This window comes from Megachile rotundata, chromosome 10, assembly GCF_050947335.1.
Source record: "Megachile rotundata isolate GNS110a chromosome 10, iyMegRotu1, whole genome shotgun sequence".
Lineage (NCBI taxonomy): Eukaryota > Metazoa > Arthropoda > Insecta > Hymenoptera > Megachilidae > Megachile > Megachile rotundata.
This window is the reverse complement of record NC_134992.1, coordinates 4,078,049-4,092,446: the sequence shown is the minus strand read 5'-3', so window position 1 is coordinate 4,092,446 and position 14,398 is coordinate 4,078,049. Positions and strand designations below refer to the sequence as shown.

Below are 14,398 nucleotides of genomic sequence, written 5' to 3'. Positions count from 1 at the left end.
GAGAAAATTTGTAATTTAGAAAACTTGGAAACTTGTGACCCTAAAAACTTCTAAATTTGAAAGTTTGTAGACTGGAAAATTAGAAAACATCTAGATTTTTGAATTTATAAATTTTTACATTTTATAATTTTTAAATTTTTTAATTTCTGGGTTCCCAGATTTCTCAATTTCTCAATTTCTCAATTTTTGGTGTTAAGAGCACAGTCATTTTACAACCAGGAAGGGTCTTCTTCTGAATCCCAATTTCTAATTTTTATTTCCTCTTTTCAAGACATTATTTTAAATCCTCAGAGAAACGTGCACTCTTTAAAAACTGAAGTAGAATGTAAAAATTAGAAAATATTGAATATAGAAGTATAATGTAAAAAATAAAAAATTTTTAAGTTCAAAAAATATTGCAAGAGTCCGAAACTTTGAAAATTCGAAGACTTGCATACTCGAGAATTCCAAGGTTATTGTAGTAATTTTCTGGTGTTCCACGTGCAAATTATTGCTAATAATGACATTAGCATACATACATTTGTCTGTATTAATATAATTAATGCACAATAAGAGAACAAATAAGCGTCGTACAAAATGATCATTTTTCTTATTACCAACATGTTACTTCAATTAAATTGAGAAATTACAATAATGCATAAGCATATACAATTTGTCCGTATTTATAGAGTTAATGCACGATAAGAGAACAATAAAATGACGTACAAAATGATCATTTTTCTTATTATCAACGTGTTACTTCAATTAAACTGAAAAGTTACCATAATGCATAAGCATTACAAATGTATTAATTATCCATGATGTAATTAAAAGTCACATTTTCGATGCGATATTGAACAATAAGTCAAATTTCTAATTCAAACGGAACTGATCAAGATGTTACATTTTAAAATGCAACAATGAGCGCAGGTGCGCTGCATTGTTATAACCTTTTGTTCCTCCGACGATAGTATTCATCGGTTTAGTATAAAGACTCGACTAATCGAGAACGAACGCATCAGTACCGCAACCAAGGCATCAGTACCAGCTACGACATTCCTCAGCAATCATGGTACCGAAACACATCGTTCTTTTCGCCCTCATTGGCGTAGCCTGCGCTCACGTGGCAGTGAAGAGGGGACTTAGCATCGGCGCAGATTTGGGCGCCGGTCTCGGCGTAGATTTGGGTGGCGCCCTCGGCCTAGGTGTAGGCGCAGATGTGGGCGCCGACGTAGGTTTGGGCACCTCCACCTCTGAAAAGGCGGACGCCTCCGGCTCTGCAGAAGCGGGCACCTCCAGCTCCGGAGGATCGAGCACCTCCGGCTCCGCAGGAGCGAGCACTTCCAGCTCCGGAGGAGTCAACGCCTCCAGGTCCGGAGAGGCGGGCGGCAGCAGTTACGAACAGTCGAGCAATAGCACCTACGAACATTCGAGCGGCAGCAGCTACGAACAGTCGAGCAACAGCACCTCCGGACAGTCGAGCGGCAGCAGCTACGAACAGTCGAGCAACAGCAGCTCCGGACAATCGAGCGGCAGCAGCTACGAACAGTCGAGCAACAGCAGCTACGAACAGGCGAGCGGCAGCAGCTCCGGACAGTCGAGCAACAGCACCTCCGGACAGTCGAGCGGCAGCAGCTCCGGACGTCCGAGCAACAGCACCTCCGGACAGTCGAGTAACAACACCTGCGGACAGTCGAGCAACAGCACCTCCGGACAGTCGAGCAACAGCACCTCCGGACAGTCGAGCAACAGCACCTCCGGACAGTCGAGCGGCAGCAGCTCCGGACATCCGAGTAACAGCACCTCCGGACAGTCGAGTAACAGCACCTCCGGACAGGCGGGCGGCAGCAGCTCCGGACATCCGAGCAACAGCACCTCCGGACAGTCGAGCAACAGCACCTCCGGACAGTCGAGCAACAGTACCTCCGGACAGTCGAGCGGCAGCAGCTCCGGACATCCGAGCAACAGCACCTCCGGACAGTCGAGCAACAGCACCTCCGGACAGGCAGGCGGCAGCAGCTCCGGACATCCGAGTAACAGCACCTCCGGACAGTCGAGCAACAGCACCTCCGGACAGTCGAGCGGCAGCAGCTCCGGACATCCGAGCAACAGCACCTCCGGACAGTCGAGCAACAGCACCTCCGGACAGGCGGGCGGCAGCAGCTCCGGACATCCGAGCAACAGCACCTCCGGACAGTCGAGCAACAGCACCTCCGGCCAGTCGAGCGGCAGCAGCTCCGGACATCCGAGCAACAGCACCTCCGGACAGTCGAGCAACAGCACCTCCGGACAGTCGAGCGGCAGCAGCTCCGGACATCCGAGCAACAGCACCTCCGGACAGTCGAGCAACAGCACCTCCGGACAGTCGAGCGGCAGCAGCTCCGGACATCCGAGCAACAGCACCTCCGGACAGTCGAGCAACAGCACCTCCGGACAGGCGGGCGGCAGCAGCTCCGGACATTCGAGTAACAGCACCTCCGGACAGTCGAGCGGCAGCAGCTCCGAACATCCGAGCAACAGCACCTCCGGACAGTCGAGCAACAGCACCTCCGGACAGGCGGGCGGCAGCAGCTCCGGACATCCGAGCAACAGCACCTCCGGCCAGTCGAGCGGCAGCAGCTCCGGACATCCGAGCAACAGCGCCTCCGGACAGTCGAGCAACAGCACCTCCGGACAGTCGAGCGGCAGCAGCTCCGGACATCCGAGCAACAGCACCTCCGGACAGTCGAGCAACAGCACCTCCGGACAGGCGGGCGGCAGCAGCTCCGGACATTCGAGTAACAGCACCTCCGGACAGTCGAGCAACAGCACCTCCGGACAGTCGAGCGGCAGCAGCTCCGGACATCCGAGCAACAGCACCTCCGGACAGTCGAGCAACAGCACCTCCGGACAGGCGGGCGGCAGCAGCTCCGGACATCCGAGTAACAGCACCTCCGGACAGTCGAGCAACAGCACCTCCGGACAGTCGAGCGGCAGCAGCTCCGGACATCCGAGCAACAGTACCTCGGGACAGTCGACCAACAGCACCTCCGGACAGTCGAGCAACAGCACCTCCGCACAGTCGAGCGGCAGCAGCCACGAACAGTCGAGCAACAGCACCTCCGGACAGTCGAGCAACAGCACCTCCGGACAGTCGAGCGGCAGCAGCCACGAACAGTCGAGCAACAGCACCTCCGGACAGTCGAGCGGCAGCAGCTACGAACAGTCGAGCAACAGCACCTCCGGACAGTCGAGCAACAGCACCTCCGGACAGTCGAGCGGCAGCAGCCACGAACAGTCGAGCAACAGCACCTCCGGACAGTCGAGCAGCAGCAGCCACGAACAGTCGAGCAACAGCACCTCCGGACAGTCGAGCGGCAGCAGCCACGAACAGTCGAGCAACAGCACCTCCGGACAGTCGAGCGGCAGCAGCCACGAACAGTCGAGCAACAGCACCTCCGGACAGTCGAGCAACAGCACCTCCGGACAGGCGGGCGGCAGCAGCTCCGGACATCCGAGCAACAGCACCTCCGGACAGTCGAGCAACAGCACCTCCGGACAGTCGAGCGGCAGCAGCTCCGGACATCCGAGCAACAGCACCTCCGGACAGTCGAGCAACAGCACCTCCGGACAGTCGAGCGGCAGCAGCTCCGGACATCCGAGCAACAGCACATCCGGACAGTCGAGCAACAGCACCTCCGGACAGGCGGGCGGCAGCAGCTCCGGACATCCGAGTAACAGCACCTCCGGACAGTCGAGCAACAGCACCTCCGGACAGTCGAGCGGCAGCAGCTCCGGACATCCGAGCAACAGCACCTCCGGACAGTCGAGCAACAGCACCTCTGGACAGGCGGGCGGCAGCAGCTCCGGACATCCGAGCAACAGCACCTCCGGACAGTCGAGCGGCAGCAGCTCCGGACATCCGAGCAACAGCACCTCCGGACAGTCGAGCAACAGCACCTCCGGACAGGCGGGCGGCAGCAGCTCCGGACATCCAAGTAACAGCACCTCCGGACAGTCGAGCAACAGCACCTCCGGACAGTCGAGCGGCAGCAGCTCCGGACATCCGAGCAACAGCACCTCCGGACAGTCGAGCAACAGCACCTCCGGACAGGCGGGCGGCAGCAGCTCCGGACATCCGAGTAACAGCACCTCCGGACAGTCGAGCAACAGCACCTCCGGACAGTCGAGCGGCAGCAGCTCCGGACAGTCGAGCAACAGCACCTCCGGACAGTCGAGCAACAGCACCTCCGGACAGGCGGGCGGCAGCAGCTCCGGACATCCGAGTAACAGCACCTCCGGACAGTCGAGCAACAGCACCTCCGGACAGTCGAGCGGCAGCAGCTCCGGACAGTCGAGCAACAGCACCTCCGGACAGTCGAGCAACAGCACCTCCGGACAGGCGGGCGGCAGCAGCTCCGGACATCCGAGTAACAGCACCTCCGGACAGTCGAGCAACAGCACCTCCGGACAGTCGAGCGGCAGCAGCTCCGGACAGTCGAGCAACAGCACCTCCGGACAGTCGAGCAACAGCACCTCCGGACAGGCGGGCGGCAGCAGCTCCGGACATCCAAGTAACAGCACCTCCGGACAGTCGAGCAACAGCACCTCCGGACAGTCGAGCGGCAGCAGCTCCGGACATCCGAGCAACAGCACCTCCGGACAGTCGAGCAACAGCACCTCCGGACAGGCGGGCGGCAGCAGCTCCGGACATCCGAGTAACAGCACCTCCGGACAGTCGAGCAACAGCACCTCCGGACAGTCGAGCGGCAGCAGCTCCGGACAGTCGAGCAACAGCACCTCCGGACAGTCGAGCAACAGCACCTCCGGACAGGCGGGCGGCAGCAGCTCCGGACATCCGAGTAACAGCACCTCCGGACAGTCGAGCAACAGCACCTCCGGACAGTCGAGCGGCAGCAGCTCCGGACAGTCGAGCAACAGCACCTCCGGACAGTCGAGCGGCAGCAGCTCCGGACGTCCGAGCAACAGCACCTCCGGACAGTCGAGCAACAGCACCTCCGGACAGGCGGGCGGCAGCAGCTCCGGACATCCGAGCAACAGCACCTCCGGACAGTCGAGCAACAGCACCTCCGGACAGGCGGGCGGCAGTAGCTCCGGACATCCGAGCAACAGCACCTCCGGACAGGCGGGCGGCAGCAGCTCCGGACATCCGAGTAACAGCACCTCCGGACAGTCGAGCAACAGCACCTCCGGACAGTCGAGCGGCAGCAGCTCCGGACAGGCGGGCGGCAGCAGCTCCGGACATCCGAGCAACAGCACCTCCGGACAGTCGAGCAACAGCACCTCCGGACAGGCGGGCGGCAGCAGCTCCGGACATCCGAGCAACAGCACCTCCGGACAGTCGAGCGGTAGCAGCTCCGAACAGGCGGGCGGCAGCAGCTCCGGACAGTCGAGCGGCAGCAGCTCCGGTCAGGCGGGCGGCAGCAGCTCCGGACAGTCGAGCGGCAGCACCTCCGGACAGGCGGGCGGCAGCAGCTCCGGACATCCGAGCAACAGCACCTCCGGACAGTCGAGCGGTAGCAGCTCCGAACAGGCGGGCGGCAGCAGCTCCGGACAGTCGAGCGGCAGCAGCTCCGGTCAGGCGGGCGGCAGCAGCTCCGGACAGTCGAGCGGCAGCAGCTCCGGTCAGGCGGGCGGCAGCAGCTCCGGACAGAAGGGTAGCTCCAGCGACTTTGATCTAGGCCTCGGTATCGGCGTCGGGATCGGCGTCGACGTAGGTTTGGGCAGCTCCGTCGTTGAATGGGCCGACACCCACAAGCTAGTATCATCTGCTCTGAACTCCATTGATCATAGTGTCTGCTTGGATCTGCTTGGTATGTACAACGCTAAGGAACAATTGGAGAAGATCGACTACAGGAGTATCTCCGGTATTGGAGAAATACCTGACGTTACTAGCTCTGACAAGTTGCCTCCTCTGCTGAACTTGAAGGAAAGCGTCGACCGTGCCAGAAAGAACCTTGTCTCCGCTCTGCTTTCTGTGGCTAATGCCTCGATCGATGCTGGACTTTCTCTTGACTTGCAAGTGAAGGCTGCCATTCGTGCAGCACTCCATGCTGTCCTCCAAGCAGCCAAACCTGTCGAGCTCTTGATTGAAATTATCTACAACATCGTGAAGGTCTACTTTGACGTTGCGATATCTTGCCCTCTGTTCATCGCTTCGCCATCGGTAATTGCTGAAGGTTTGGCGTTGGCTAAAAATTGCGTGTCTGTTGTTATCAATGCTTCGGCTTCCGTTTCTGTTTCGGTCTAAAAAATATTCAATTATGGATTGGTTTCACGGATAACAACTAGGCAAATGCAATTCTTAATTACAACTGTATAAAATACGATTTCCAATGGAGTCGTAGCCTTGTTACTGATCATATTGTATCTTTAATTTAAATAAATCTTTTAATTGCAAAAAAAAAGTCTAATTCACTTCCCTTTCATAGTCGTCGACAATGAACACATCATAAATCATAGGCAAAATATTCATACTACCTGCATGCCAACTTGGGTTTTTTCCGAAACACGTACCCCGAGGAAAGGGCAGAACAACCTCCGACATTACCCAAAAATGATGATTGGACAACTTTTCCCTACCTCAATTTTAGTTCTCACCTCCGAATATACGCTCTCATCCGAAAATTGATAAAAAGCACAAATCGATAGTTTTTAAACATAATTTTTAACAACAGAGCAAAACAGATAAAATAAATGAATTATTGTAGTATGGCAAAGTTTGCATTTGCTACATCACTTAAAACTCCATACACCAGTACACATGAATTTAGCATTTGGAATCATAGATTTCTAAATTTCTAAATCTTCAAGTTAGCAGATTTAACTTTCGGCCAGGTTAAATGCGACCCTACAATAGTACTTCTAGGTTATCTTCATTTTATTTGCTATTATAGATGCGTTCGTTGGCTTTATGGGTCTATTGTTCCGGTGCAACAATACTCTATTATAATATTCCTTATTGTCAGAAGCAGTTCGATACTAATTTCAAATGCTATCGCATGTACAAACTCTATTATGTTTTTATTTGCTCTTCGACCTCTTCTGTTAGGCGGAGGACTTCGTAGATTCCCATGGAAACAGCCGTTCTAGACGCAGTCTATGGTGTATCGAACGTATTGTTGCCATCTCATTTGCAAGAAAATTGGGAGTCACGATTACGTTACTGTTAATTTTGTCGACCGTTTCAAAGACGTGAACTTTCAGCTCGTAAAAGCTATCGGCTCACTGTGGTAAGATCGTTAACCACGAACATTTACTGCGAAACGAGAATTTCTTCAGGCCTTTCTACGATCGATTCGTTTAAACTTCCACGTAAGAACCATTGTGAAAATTATACAATCAAAGTATCTATTAACGTAATGAATCATCTTGCACATTCTGCCGGCAATTTCCAGATTTTCTGCTCTTCGGCCATTAATTCGGGCGACGCACTCGAAACTTGAATCGATTTAACCCGGGAGAAGCAGATGTTCAAAACTGCGCTTCACTAATATCATTTTCGGTAACTGTTTAGCAAAGTCGTTTTTGGAAAATTTGCATTTGCTGATGATAGAACCATACGGCAGCATCAAATTTTTAATTAATATAATTCTATCAGGATGTGGACCATATGCAAAATTTTACATTTAAGACTTTTTGTGCATAAAATTTCATATTTAGAAATTCGGACATTTCATTACTTGTTATTTTATGGTTCTCAAGCTTTTATCTAATTCACACAAAGGGTTTTATTTAATTAAAATAATTTATAACTCGACAATATTATAAATTTGGTATTTTTCAGTAAATAAGAAAATTTCGTTTAATTATGAACGATTTAAATTTAATTGATGTTACAATATTTAAGTTTTATTTTAAAAACCTGCTTATTAAAAATCATATATGTTTTTTGATTGTTATGAATATGAGCACTCTTGGTCGCGTTTATTTCTAAAGAAAAATTAATAATATTTTCTTAGACTATTCCTACATGTCCCTATCTATCCTAAACATTTCATTTGCAGAAAATATTTTTGTCAAAAATAATCTGTCAAAAGCTATACTTTTTAAACTCATCAAATCTACCCTTAAAAACTAATGCATCAAAGTGTTCTAACCCTTGAAAATTAACATCATGAAATTGATCTAATTCAATTAATACTTGCTAACACCCAGTATCTTCAATGTAATATTAAACTTTAGAATTGTTCATTTCTTAAGTGATTTTAAATCGTATTTGCATTTCGAAAAGAACAGAAGCCTGTCTATATGTAACAGTTTATTCTTCTCGCGATGTTATTTAAAACTGCAAAATGACTTAGAGATATTATTTACTAATGAGACGAGAGGCAATTTGATTTAATACCGACGGTCCTTAGCAGCTAATTTTTAAAATCTCAGTACCGTGATTGTCGAGGAACATGCATAACGTACAAAAGCATTCAACGAGCAGTGCTGTTTTTAAGGTTATGTATGACATCAAACATGGAGTAGCTGGCTTCCAGTGTAATTAAGGCCCCTCGTTATGTGCTCGCAGGAATATTTATGACACACCCTCGTAAAAAAATGCGTCACGTAAACTGAGACCCACATGCCGCGTGATAATAATTACAACTATATGGCCTAATTAGTGATGCATGTGGCATTTCTCGAAGTTACAGTCTAATTGGTACTTTTAGCTTCAACATGAATTTTATTTGATAAATATCTGTTCCCTCGTTATTTTGATGGAAAATTGAAAATTGCGCGATAAATGCATACGTGTGGATCGCCTATGCACGAATAATTTTTAGGTAATTTATGGTTCATTCAATTAAATAAATGTACAATTAGTATTTCATTCTGAAAGTAGCTTAGTCGAATGAATACAAATAGTTTTAGTGCGTATTCAATAAAATTCGTTCGGTAATTATACAAATTTATTTTCAAACAAAATGTAGTTTTCTTTTCTTCTACTAAAGTCTTGAATTTACTTAGTAAAAATAATTTTATTTTAACAGAAACTATCAAGAGACTACGTTTATATCTTTGCAGTTGGCATTTTTTGTCATGATTATGAATCTGTAACTTTTTAAGATTTTTTGAAGTGGTGGAACACAGTCGCAAAAGTAAAAATCTGATATTTGGTTATATAATTATCTTAATTTTTCACGAAACCAGGTTTATATTTTTATAGTTTCAAAGCTTGTTAAAATTTATTATACAATTTTTCAATTCTTCTATGAAAGTATATCATATATAAAAATAATTGCAAATCTATATTCTTTTACCTTTTCATTCCGGATAGCATTATTTGTGAGAATATTATATAGTTGCTCCGACTTTTACCCCCTTATCCGGCTATATCATTTTTAATAATGGCGACAGATTTGTATGGAAATTTAAACGTCACCCACATATTGATGACGCAGCAGTCAAAATGTTAAGAATTCGTTAACATTTTATACATCTAGATGTAAAGAGGTACATATTCTCTAGTATCAACTGTTTATATCTCAATACGATCATATCTTTAATGGAAATGTCGATAAACTCATTAAGCAACAAGCCTGTCATAAGCCCGTTAACCCTTTCGTGACCAACGAGACACATACGTCTCACTTAAGTTTTTTCTCCTCTTGCGTCTAAAAGAACGATAAAAATCCAATTCTGCAGTGTACTGCGCCTGTACAACCATTTTGTAATTCCCTACGTCAAAATTCTAGTAATAGTGTTTTTTGATTGAGCGAGTTTCTTCATTTGTCATATTTTCTCATTTTTCTCAAATATATTTTTTGTAAATTTAATGAAAATAATTTCTTTCTTTCATAATTATATTTTTGTACATTTTTTGGTTTTACTCTTTTAAATCCTATTTTTCGGCTTCGTTAATTTTGTCAGGTTATAAGAACTCGTACATCAAGGATGGTAGATATCCCTAGGGAGAATGGTGGTGCAAGGGTAAAGGGTTTCATCATCCTTCATTTCCGGTAAAATGGTAGTCCATGAAGAGAGGATTTCATCAACCTTCATATTCGGCAGATTTTAAAATTAAAAACTTTGTATACTTAATAAATTGAGAATTTGGAAATTTGGGTTTTGGAGAATAGAAAATCCGGAGACTTGGAAATTTATGAATTTGTAAATTTAGAAAGCTGAAAAGGGGTTTGGAAATTTATGAATTTGCAAATTTAAAAAGCTGAAAAGGGATTTGGAAATTTAGGAATTTGCAAATTTAAAAAGCTGAAAAGGGATTTGGAAATTTAGGAATTTGTAAATTTAAAAACGCTGAAAAGGGATTTGGAAATTTAAAAATTTGCAAATTTAAAAAGCTGAAAAGGGCTTTGGAAATTTAAGAATTTGCAAAAGAAAGCTGGAAGTTTAGACATTAAACGAAAAATTTGAAACAAAAAAGTGTATCTATTAAACATTATTCTCAACAATTTTTAATAGTGATAAACATACCTACTATTTTTATTTCAATTACGATCGTTATTTATATATAACAATCTTATGTGTAAATACTGGCTGTATTTATATAGAAAAATAATTTGAATTAAATTAAATATCAAGAAATAAAGCCTACGACAATTATGTCGATTGCCATGTTCGTGATAGAATAATTATACACTGGTCAAAAGAAATATGGCATAGAAAAATTTTAGGCAAAAATTGGCCAAATTGGACTAATGATAACTCCGTGAGAAATCATCATAAAATTATGTTCTTTTTTTTAAATTAAAGTTTGAGATCTCTACTCTAAGATTTGATGCATCCCTACCACAATAACACCGTAAATGCGAGGTCATGTTTGCTAAATTGAAAATTATAAATTTTGACGAAATGCATGGACTTGCTACATTTTTTTGGTGATACTGTTTAAAGGAACATAAAGTACAAACCTTTGTCTTTAATTTCTAGTATGTCAAAAACCGCTACCATTTTTTTTCGCAAAGATACAGCACTACAGAAACCCTTGCATTTATGGCATATATCGCCGACATTAGCATTACCCGATGTCCACATCGAAGAGGTTGCTGGGCGGATTTTGCACATTATGTGGCTCTGAAATGAGCTATTTTGTGTGTATTTGTGTGTGAGAATCTATGTGTGTGCATGTTTAAATTCTAATAAAGCGTGTTTCCTTCGCGTTGTTGAATTATCGTCCAGAAGCCTCGTTGGGAATCATTCTCGAATTTTACAGTCCCAATTCAATTCGTTTGCTTCCACATCCTGCAGTAAGTCCAGATTTGAACCCTACAGAAATTTAACAAGACTACCTGCCAATCTGCAAGACTCGTCGCAAGTCTTAACTCAAATTTGGAATGACATTCCATAGGAAGAAATTAGAGCTTGCATTAACATGAATAATCGGCTGCAAGGGGTAATTCAATAACGCGGAGAAGACACGCGTTATTAGAATTCAAACATACACACGCAAATGCACACAAAAATAGCTCATTTCAGAGCCACATGATGTGCAAAATCCGCCCAGCAACCTCTTCGATGTGGACATCGGGTAATGCTAATGTCGGCGATATATGCCATAAATGCAAGGGTTTCTTTAAAGTGCTGTATCTGCGAAAAAAAATGGTAGCGGTTTTTCATGTACCGGAAATTAAAGATAAAAGTTTGTACTTTATGCTCCTTTAAACAGTATCACCAAAAAAAGTCCATGTATTTCGTAAAACTTTGTAATTTTCAATATAGTAAACATGACCTGGCATTTACGATGTTATTGTGGTAGAGATGTATCAAATCTAAAACCGAACAACAGGGTCTTAAAGTAGAGATCTCAAACTTTAATTTAAAAAAAAGAACATAATTTTATGATGATTTTTCACGGAGTTATTATTAGTCCAATTTGGCCAATTTTTACCTAAAATTTTTCTATGCCATATTTCTTTTGAGCAGTGTATTTTTCAATTTCAGTTTCATTTCCCCAACTTTTTTTTATCAAATCATTACTACAAAAAGTATAATTACTTTTTATTTATCTCCATATTTGCATTTTTAGTCAGGGTTTTACACAGGGCTGATTAACATCACCTCCCTCATTTGGCAACCAGACCTGTACAAACCTTCGCACTTTCAACCATTTTCACTTTCACAGTTTTTCCACTCTGCACTTCTTTTTCTTTTTTAGTTTCGTCTCTTTTGAAAAAGCGTAATAGAACCTAGAATTTCAAACAGTTTTATTTTTATCTTTTCGACACTTTAAAATGGCTTACACTTTATATATTCCACACAACCTACATGTGTGTTTTAAAGTACGTTCTTATATTTGTTAGTTTTTCACAAAAGTTTTCTTTACGTCCTTACTAAATTATAAATAAATTGTTCCATCTTTTTACACAGTTACGACAAAAAATGGTCAAATTTTCGGCAATTTGTTGAAAAATTCACAACTGTGTTCAACAGAAAATTATTTTCTGTCAGTTATTAACGTACACAGATTTACTAATGTGTTTAATTATCAGATTCACATGTGTTAATAATTATTTTATTATCATTTTTTGATAATTTCTCAGTAAATTTTATGATTTCAAATCTTCAATCTTTTATTTTACTTTCGCCATAAATCAATTTTCACATTTTTCTCTGCAACTAAATTTAATATTTTGAAATAGAATGTTAGATTAGGTTATCAGCAATTGTAATTTCGATCCAGATGTTTTAGAGGTTACGTATTTAATTACAATTGAGTTGTAATTATGTACGTGCTAAAATATCAACTGCGAAACAGTGTACATTCCTAATTTCAGTTTCTTTTACAAAATCGGATACAATGCAAATGTCATCGGAGGCATTCATAGTATTGTTGCCTTTCTTGAAGCATTGTAATGTCACGTGTCACAAATGCTTTCTCTGATTTTTCATCTTTCAAGACGTGTAAGAAGAAACTGACATACTTTACGGCAGAATAAGCACATTGTTGGAAAAGTAAGAGATAACTGAAGAGTGCAGCATCAACGAGAAACGAACCAATTTAAAAATTCGAAAATTTAAGTAATATCTAAGTAATGTTAACGCTTTAAGTTATGAAAAGAACTTTTAAAATAATCTAGTAACTACTATAATTACTGTATTTATTTTCTTATCACTATATTAGAACTGAAATGTCAGAAAAACTGGATTGTTTCTCACTTTATTGCGACATATGATACTACCTTTACCAAAATTAAGTAAATATTTTCAAAACTATGATTCCTTTTGAGCATTTAAGGGTTACAAAAAATACAATGAAGATAAACATGAAGCATCAATGGTAAATGTTGACTGTTTAGGTACTCAATTTGCCAACTGAAAAATCTTATTTTTATAAGAAAGTAATATTTTTTAACTAAATTTTTGTCAAATTTCTGAACTTGAAAATTTGGAAATTTAAAAATTGGAAGATTTATAAATTTGTTTAAGCATTTGGAACTTACATATTTGTAAACGAGAAACGAACTAATTTGAAAATTTAAAATGAGTATTATCTAAATATTTCTAAATGAAGCTAATAATTTAAATTATTAGAACTTTTAACATAATCTAGTACTTATTACTATATTTCACTTTTTACCATTTCATTACAAATGAAATGTAGTAACACGGAAATGAACTTTTAACTTTTTGAATGACTAAATTTATAGATTGGTAAAATTAAAAATTTTTTGTCACTGTAGCTTTAAACTTCTACATTTCTTAATTATCAAATTTTCTAATTATTAAAATTAATTATCAAAAACGATTCCTTCGTTTTTTTTTGCTTCTATTTGTTTTAAGCTCGAAACCCCAGCTCCACAAATTCTTACGTTCTGAAATCCCTAGATCAACAAATTTCTATCTTGCCAAAATTGTAGGTATCCCAATTCCTGGATTGTAAAATTTCTAAATTACCAAATTCGTAAATTCAAATATCCCCAAATACCCTAATACTCAAATCCTTATATACCGAATGCGTAAGTTCTCAAGCCTCTAAATTTCAAAACCTTCAAATACCTACAAGGTATGTCCTGAAAGTAATGTCAGTGACTTTATTGTGACGCGACTTCACGTCGGACCGCGATTTTTTCGGTTTAAATTGGTAGTACGAGAAGTGAGCTAAATAGATCTCCGCTGCTGAAAGTGCTTCAAGAATCCGGAGAGTGAGAACGAGCCTATCCGTGAGAATTGTTTTGTGTCACTGTACAAGTCAAAATGCAGCGCTCGTTAGAACAAAGAATTGCGATCAAGTTTTGTGTGAAACTTGGAAAGACCGCGACGGAAACGGTTGCTATGATCAAGTCAGCTTATAAAGAAAATGCCCTGTTAGATCAGCAAGTGTTTCGGTGGCACAAGGCGTTTTTGAAAGGCCGGGAAGAGGTCGACGACAAGGACCGTGCCGGACGGCCATCCACGACCACCGCAGCCGACAATGTGACTCGAGTGAGGGAATTGTTGAACTCAGACCGACGATTAAGTGTTCGTTTAA

At 43.1% G+C, this 14,398-nt stretch overlaps 2 protein-coding genes across 3 annotated transcripts in view; one reads left to right on the top strand and one right to left on the bottom strand.

Moving 5' to 3' along the window:
• Nucleotides 1-14,398, bottom strand: part of LOC100877207 (neural cell adhesion molecule 1) — a 349,161-nt gene that overhangs the window by 204,407 nt on the left and 130,356 nt on the right. The gene's annotated exons all lie outside the window — the stretch shown is intronic.
• LOC143265289 (uncharacterized) lies at nt 1,049-6,333 on the top strand. Its single transcript, XM_076536570.1, has 2 exons — nt 1,049-1,552; nt 5,273-6,333. Exons 1-2 carry the CDS (start codon nt 1,049-1,051, stop codon nt 6,227-6,229), a joined length of 1,461 nt encoding a protein of 486 aa, XP_076392685.1. The 3' UTR covers nt 6,230-6,333.

Bases quoted from the DNA above. Each gene is read 5' to 3' on its own strand.
- LOC143265289 (XM_076536570.1), top strand. From the start codon at position 1,049: ATGGTACCGAAACACATCGTTCTTTTCGCCCTCATTGGCGTAGCCTGC. The intron at 1,553-5,272 runs GCGAGCGGCAGC...ACCTCCGGACAG, and splicing joins GCAACAGCAGCTACGAACAG to GCGGGCGGCAGCAGCTCCGG.